The sequence below is a fragment of the Ruditapes philippinarum genome, unplaced genomic scaffold (assembly GCF_026571515.1).
Source record: "Ruditapes philippinarum isolate M1 unplaced genomic scaffold, ASM2657151v2 ctg832_1_1_1_1, whole genome shotgun sequence".
NCBI lineage: Eukaryota > Metazoa > Mollusca > Bivalvia > Venerida > Veneridae > Ruditapes > Ruditapes philippinarum.
Genome location: NW_026857120.1, coordinates 45,475 through 53,952, shown reverse-complemented (window position 1 = coordinate 53,952; position 8,478 = coordinate 45,475). Strand labels below are relative to the sequence as shown.

Here is an 8,478-nt window from a genome sequence, read left to right as displayed (position 1 = left end):
AAAGAGAACATAACAGTTCGTTAAGATGTTCGTTGAGATGAAAAGCCAAACATCTTAATGTTAGGTTCCTAGTTAACGGTCTAATGTTAGAATCCCAGCAGCCTGAAATTAGAAGCCTAAAAGCCTGAAGTTAATAGCTTAGCAGCTTGAAATTTGGAACATATCCGCTGAAACTAACCGATAAGCAACCTTAAGTAAGTAGCCTTGTCTGAAGAAAGTAGCTATTAGCTGCCTAGCCGCCTGAAATTAGCAGTAAAGTAGCCTGAATTTACCAGCCTAGAAGCCTGATGTTAGCTACCTAACCGCCTGAAATTAGCAGTCTAGTCACCTGTTGTTACCAGTCAAGTAGCTAGCCTTAAGTGGACATTCTAAAAGCTTGATTCCTCACAGCCTGGCAGGGTAAAATAAACAGTCATGTAACCTGAAGTTTGTAGAAGTTAGCAGTTTTAGGTTTTAAGCTTAACAGCCTGGAAATAGGAGCTATGCCTGAAGTTAGTAGCATTGGAGGCTTAATAGTCTGGTATGCCAGATTGGTGCCTAGCATTCTGGGAATCTTCCAAATTGAAATTTTGAAACGTCCGTAAATACGTAAAAATAATATTCAGTAAGACACTGATTATTTGAAATAAAATAAACACAAATCTGTTGCATTTATATCTGCTATCTCTTTTATGGTATGATAATAGCCTTGATTTATTTTCAATAATCGTGTGTTAATGCATATGTCGCAGACGTATTCTTTTCAGATTATAAAGTCAATATTATCGAATAAAACTTCAAAAGAGATTTAACAAAATGACAAGTTTGTATTGATTTTTTACGTTAAATGGGTGATTTTTGGGTTTATAATTTGTCTCCGTGAAAAAATACAAAATAATTAAAAATCCCGCGACCTGTTTCAGTTTAAAGTAAGTAAAGGGCGATAATCTATATATAAAGTCGAAATAAGTTAAACAAAATAGTTTAGAATTAAGTCATGATTAAGATTTGATAAAGGTAGGGATTATATACAAGGTTTACTGGTTTTATGTGTACGTATAAAGTGATCGTTGATTGATCATATAGCATTGGTGTGTCGATATTTTTGGTAAATCAATATCATTTCTATCATAATTTAGGTCGAAATATGCGGGTATACTTGAATAATCGACGGCATGAATTTAAAAAAAGATGAGACAAATAGTGTTAAATGATAACATGAGGTGTCGTCAATGAAGAAGAGGAATGTGGAATGACAAGAAAATTAATTAGTAATAGATTTAAAAACTTGGGGTAAGTGAATTTAGTTTACTTTCTGTATGTTGTACATGTGTACTTAAATATGCACCTTAAGCTGGTCAACTGAAATCAATATGTTAACAAACTGATTTATACATAACAAGTCTATTTACATGCATTTACGTTCATTGTTTATTCATGAAACAATTAAACCAAAAACAAGAACAAAAGGTTGAACGCGAACTGTTAATGTGTGTTATCTTTTTATTCAATTAGTTTAAAAGTAATGTATGTATTTCTTAAAGTAAGGAATTACGTACAAGTACGCGTCATCAACGTGCAGATATTATTTAAAAGAAGTAGTGTACAAATGTAAAGGAAAATTAAGTTATGCGTCAGAAAAGAACCAGAATGTATAATAGATAAACCAGAGTAACTTGGTTATGTACATGTACTGATTACATAATTCATGCTTATAGGGAAGAACGTGATCGGCAGTAGATAATGACGTCATTTTAAAGAAGTCGCAATGGGTTGTACACAAACTAAAGTAACAGATACAGCAGACAGTGGACAGTTGAAGCAAACTAAAGAAAAACCCACAAAGCAGTCAAAAAATAAGAATGGAAAAACTACAGATGTTGAGATTTTAGAACCCGTGAAACCTAAAGCTACCTACGCCAATTATCTTAGTTCATATGACGGCAAGGTAAAGAATGAGTCGGCTTGCTCTCTACGAGGGGTAACGTTCATGCAAAACGGAGACCTTGTTGTCGCAGATTATAAAAATAACAAATTGAAACTATATAGTTCAAAGTTTGAATTTCTCGCAGAACTAGAGTTACCAAGTGCACCTTGGGATGTATGTCAGGCAGCCGATAACGCAGACGATATATTAGCAACTGTGCCATACAAAAAAGAAGTACACCGTATCACCGTTAGCATTGAAAACAATAAAGAAAGACTTGTTCCACTGTCAGAATTCAGAACGGAAGGTTTTTGCTGGGGTATATCGTGTTTTGACGGCGGCATCGCAACGTGTGTCAAAGTGTCCGTTCCAGAGAAAGCATGGCCGAAACCGCCGGAATTCCAAGTTCATATTCACGAGTTTGATGGTACATACCGACGTGCAATCATGTTTGACGCAAACAGTGTCCCATACTTCAAGGAACCTAAATATCTCAATGTTACATATGATGATTTATTTCTGTTAATTTCTGATTATAAACAGAACACAGTTATGTGTATGAATAATGAGGACGAACTAATTTTCTCGTATTTGGGAATGAAAAGTCCAAACGGCATTGCCATGGACGAAAACAAAAATCTTCATATTGCCAGTTTCTTTGGTGCACAGAGAGTTCATAAAGTTGGTCCTAACGGAAAATACATAGACGGTCTGCCACATGATGAAGATAGACCATTGTTTCCTCATGGTATATGTTACAGAAGAAAAGATAAAATTATTGTTATGACAACTGATCAGTCCCTGGAAGTCTATAAACTCGTATAGAAGAAAGTTAAAATGTTGAATATGTCCGGCATGAAATGCTTGTGACTTTTATGTACACGTAGTAACACTGTAATCTTAAATCATTATTTATACTATTGCATTTATTAGAGTAATTTGCATTTAGTCAAAAAACAACAACAACAACAACAATTAATGTTCAGTTGCAATGAAATTAACAAAATAACTTCTTGCCAGTTATAGTGACCTTATGAAAAAGTCTTTGAATTATACGCTGAACTATATTATTATAATGATCTGTGATAAAATTTTGCTTTAAGATATTATATCACATTTACATATATTATACTTTACCCATAATATTATATATATTTTTTGAATATCTTTGTGCCAAATTTTATAATATTCTTTTTTTTTATAATAATCTTCAATGCACCAAGTTTATTATGTTGAATATCTCCATATATACATTGGTATACTGACGTATTATGAAAATACACAACATATTCTAAATATATCATAAATGTATTCAAGTTTTCATTTTAATGTTACATCGACAATGTAAATATAGTATTGATACATCACGTTTTTTTTTTAAATCGGAGACTAAAGCAGCGAACGAATCTCTATACTTCTTATAAGTCAGAGGTCTGTTCTGTTCTGTTGTTGTGATGTGATCCACGCCCTCTAATTGTGTGTTTCTGACGGTTGCTTATATCAAAATTAAACTGACTATACTTGTCAGAATAAAGCATGCTATTGTCTATTTAATACATTTTAGTATAATTTCTTAAGAAGATTAAATGGTGATAAATGATTATTTCAATCGGACACGTAGAAACAAGGGGAAAAATCCATCCTACATTAGTCTTTAATCTGGTTGATTATGTCCCCTTACTAGTGCACTATGATAAATAGATGGGCTATAAAAAGTTGCTCTATATACTTTTCTTTTATAATTAAGAGTTTCTCAGAAAGAAATACTCATCTAAATCCGAAGTTCAGTAGATTTGTTTAAGAGTTGAGATATTTGTAACGAAAATGAGATGGACGGACAAAAAAGGATTTAAGATAATGGTTAATACCCAACGGCCGAACCATTAACATTTACATGTTAACCAACCGTGGGTATCCGAAGATGGGTTAAATATGAAAGATAAAAAGTAACAGATCAATTAAAAATAAGACATATTGTTATACGACAAGATGTGTGTTGCTATACAGACCAGGTTATAAGCTTATCTATGTTATATCAGAAATATTGATCTCAATAGAATTAATATCAAACAATAGGAGAGTATAATGTATTGGCTATAACAACACTCGATAATTTTCCTGCTGCATTAGGAAATTTCCATGTGCACATTTGCAAATTTAATGATCATATCAATAGAAAAGATATTACTGTAAAATACACGTGTTGGGCGTCATTCCTACATTATACGAATTACAATGCCCGTTTCATATACATGTATGTGTAAATAACGATGGCTAAAACATCTATATTTTCTCTTATGCATTTATTGGTATAAAATTAGTTTCGATCAACGATAGAGTACGTCATCAAATTTTATTGCTGGTCAATCATCTAGAAAAGTACAATTTTATTAGCTGTATTTGATAAATTACCTGCAGGAATGGATTGATTAAAGTTTGTTGAAATCGGGATCTTACCCATTTAAATTGTGTTTATTTGCTTCAGTTTTATTCTGTATGAACAGTAAAGCATTTTGTGTACATAACGATAGCTAGGTAAACTTTAAATACTTATAATCACTTTATACTAAATGAAAAAGGGTAGAACTTTAAACATAAAATCAGTGCCGTAAAACAACCGCCGGATACCAATGAAATCCGCCTTAGCATAATGATAGGAAGACTTCACAAAATGAGTGAAATTACAGTCTAAATGTAACAAAGACAAAAAATGAAAGTTCAATATGTTATCATATATGGAAAGTACAATAGATATGAAAGTATCATGGTGAGATAATATATTTGAAAAACTTTCAGTTCTGTGTTGATTAATCAAGAAGCCGGATTTATTCACACGTTCAATAACAATTGTTCCTGGAAAGTAATAAATATATCTTCAAAGATGAGATCTAGCCGGGTGTCCTATTACGAGAAAGAGGTTCTGAAAGAGTTACGATTAAGAGTAGAGACAAACGACCCTCTTTTCTATGGACAAAAGAAATTGAAAATGCGTGGGAAAGATTTGAAGGCGATCCCTCACGTGCTCTTCACCATGATGGATCTTGAGGTTTTGGACTTGAGCCCTGAACGCGAATCGTGCCTCGACTTCCGCCTTCCTCTGGTTCCTCCATCTATAGGACGCTTGATAAACTTGAAGGTTCTCATGCTGGATACCAATGATTTATATACTCTACCAAAGGAAATATGTCTGCTGCAGAGTTTGGAGCGTTTGTCGCTAAGCAACAATGTTCTGACGTCACTGCCTCATGGTATCAGTCGGCTTCCTCATCTAAGAAGTCTACATATGTCAAATAATAAATTTGAGGCCTTCCCTCTTGAAGTTTGTGATGTCAAAGTTTTAGAATTTCTTGACCTCAGTGATAATTTGTTGGTATCCATACCAAAGGAAATCGTTCGTTTAAAAACACTCGGAACTCTCTTGCTCAACTATAACAAACTAATTCATCTACCAGACGAACTATGTGAACTCGTAGATCTTGAATGTTTATGGCTTGGAAACAACCGGTTGAGGGAACTTCCGCACAACTTCGGCAATCTCGTGAAATTGGACTGGGGATACAGGTACACTTCCTCTGTGCTAGAATGTAACCCACTGATCATCCACCTTTAGAGATATGTAGGCTAGGGCCAAGGAAAATAACCGAGTATTTCAAGGATCTGGATTCTGTAAGGGAGATAACTACGGCTGAGTTTGAAGGTGACGAGGAAGAGTTACGCGCCATCGAAGCTGAATCAGATCTTGAAAAAGAGGAAAACGATACAAAAACCCCAGAACCAGATGAAACATGATCTAACGCGTATAAAAAAACGTTTTCCTTGCTGATATCAGTTTAAATTTATGATACTTTTACGACATGGTATAGTGCATATTGACGTATTTATGGGTCTGTTTATTAAGTGTTCTACACTTAATTCTAATTGACTTTCAATATTTAATAGCTTAGAATCAAGTTCTAGATAAATCAATATTAGCTAAGCCTTTCTTTTTATTTCGAGTGTTTAAACTTCCGGATGATGACATATAGAGCTTACCTACATTTCAGAGTTTCCGTCTGATTCCATTTGGTGTTATTTGTGATATTACCATATCAGTCGCAATATGACATTAAGTGTATGAAGTTTAACGTATATGCGTATTATATTCACATTTGCTTTATACATCTCAAGTCTAATTGTTGTATCTTAAAAGTCCTTGTTTAATTTCCTAAACGAACGTACGCTCACGTGGCGTCCATTTTATTAGAAATTACAGCATATCTGATATCAATAAAGTACATTTCTGTAACTGGCTTTTTTCGTGCTTGACCATATTTGGGTTATATGAAATAGTTTTCATTACAATGTTCTACAAGCTATATGCGTTCAAAACTCTTCCCCCATGTTTCTGTAATACAGCCCGATTCAATGAATAATATATTGCATGCCTCGAGTTACCACTGAAAACAATTGTTTTTGAAAAATAAATGGCTTAAGCGTTAAAGTTCGCTTGCCGCTAATTGTTACAAAATCGAATATAAAAAGGCAATTTCTTCAGTATGCATGTAGAAAGTCGGTAGGTATATCTTTAGCCTCGCTCGTGTCTAAAATAACACATGGCGTGGCGTATTGGATCGTCAGCCGCATTGTTACAATGTGATTTTTAAATACAACTTTGTTGTTTTGTATTGTACTGTGGTTAGTTTATAATTTTAGAACAATCTATTTTGTCAGACCGACAATATACAAACTACTGTTCAAGTTTGCCTAAACATTTTGTTTTGTTTTGTTTAATTAATAAAATCATATAAAATACTTTAGTGAACGATGGAACGATGTTTAGTTAACATAGTCGAATCGGCCAGCCATATATCCTTATATCATAGTCTTAATTTTATCATTGAAAGGGAGGTAACTCTATTTTGATATGTATAAGATTGATTTAAACGGTCGGTTTTCAACCCCTTCTAGTCTGGAAATTAAATAAAGTCTAAATAATATATATTTGACAATTCTACACGTTACACCACAGGCACGAGTATCGGACCTGGGAAGAAAATATGACCACATTGATAAAAAAAACCTCTTTGTTCATCTTAAATCTGTCAACAACAAAAAAAAATCCAAAACTAAATTGCCCCCTTAAAAATAAATTATAACTAAATTTATAACTTAAGAGAAGACTGGAAACTCCAGATTCGAGTCTACGAGCAATGGGCTCATTTCCCGTGACGTTGTGAAAACAATTGTCCAGATAATTATAAAAAACTTTAATCACTATTTCACGTTTGTATTAAGCTTCCAAATGAGACCCACCGCAAGTCTCTAGCCCTTCCCGTTCGTGCTAAAACTCCCAGATAGATAAAAAAAAAAGTGGCACAACGATTCGGTACGTAAACATAGATTAATGCATGTTTGTCAGCCGAGTTCGTGTCAAAATCACTTGAATTTACTAACCACTCACAATAGTCAGTAGCATCTGATACACGCGAAATTCGAGTTTCAAACCTTTCCACGATCTTTAGATTCCTTTCTACGCCAGTGCAAAACCAGCTGTTCGATATTTTGTAAGGAGTCTTCTGACTGGCCAATAGCAACGAAACCGCAACGTTACGCACAAGGATGCCTAATGGCGTAGAAAGGAATAGGTTTTAGCACGAATGCGCTCGTTTGCTGATAGATATTTCATGAACGGGAAAGGCTAGGGACTTGGGTTGGGTCTCATTTGGAAGCTTAATACAAACGTGAAATAGTGATAAAAGTTTTTTTTTTAATTATCTGGACAATTGTTTTCACAACGTCCCGGGAAATGAACCCATTGCTCGTAGACTCGAATCTGCAGTTTCCGGCCTTTTCTAACTTATAGTATATCTTTAAGGGGGGCATTTTTTGACACATTTAAGATGAACACAGAGAGTTTTTTTTATCAATGTGGTCATATTTTCTTCCCAGGTCCGATACTCGTGCCTGTGGTTTACCCTGTCTTTTACGAAATATCATCAGAGATTGTGTTGATCTGGAACGCGATACTTGACAATACGATAATAAAAGCACAAAATCACGTCAGTATAATATACGAAAACACATTAGTAAGATAACGAAAAAAAATGAATAAAAGATTAATAGTATGATAACAAAAATGCGTCTGTATGGTAAACATTAATGATAATGTGTGAAATACTTTTTTGTTTTTGTTATTTTACTGTCGCATTATCGTTATTATTATATTGTAGCGTTATATTAATCGCACTGACGTTTTATGACAACGTGAAGTATGATAATAAAATGGCGAAGTACGTAAGAGCGAAAGTGCGAAAATAAGACAAGCAGGATAACGCTAACGAAAACACGGCAGAAGATCGTAGTATAGTTATCATACAATGGCATAATTGTCATCCTGTTGTCGGGATTTCGTGTTTTCATTTTTGTATTGTCGAGTATCACGTTTCAGAGTGACATCCTCCGGTATTATACATGTCTAAGTCTGTACAGAATTTTAGTCATAATTTTGGTGTTTGAATGTTTGTACAAACATTAAGTAATAAATCGACATTAACTGTGGTTTTGTTTGTGATTTATGTCTTAAACGTTATTGT

At 33.9% G+C, this 8,478-nt stretch overlaps 2 protein-coding genes across 2 annotated transcripts; both read left to right on the top strand.

Moving 5' to 3' along the window:
- Positions 1–950: 950 nt before the first annotated feature.
- On the top strand, positions 951–3,967 carry LOC132748823 (uncharacterized). Its single transcript, XM_060738465.1, has 2 exons — positions 951–1,272; positions 1,698–3,967. Exon 2 carries the CDS (start codon positions 1,748–1,750, stop codon positions 2,729–2,731), a length of 984 nt encoding a protein of 327 aa, XP_060594448.1. The 5' UTR covers positions 951–1,272; positions 1,698–1,747; the 3' UTR covers positions 2,732–3,967.
- Positions 3,968–4,389: 422 nt separating this feature from the next.
- LOC132748824 (leucine-rich repeat and death domain-containing protein 1-like) lies at positions 4,390–6,195 on the top strand. The gene is given in 2 exon segments (XM_060738466.1): positions 4,390–5,502; positions 5,505–6,195. Coding segments are annotated over 2 exon segments (906 nt in total). The 5' UTR covers positions 4,390–4,787; the 3' UTR covers positions 5,696–6,195.
- The last annotated feature ends 2,283 nt before the right edge of the window (positions 6,196–8,478 follow it).

Excerpts from the sequence above, each read along its gene's own strand:
- LOC132748823 (XM_060738465.1), top strand. The coding sequence starts at position 1,748 with ATGGGTTGTACACAAACTAAAGTAACAGATACAGCAGACAGTGGACAG.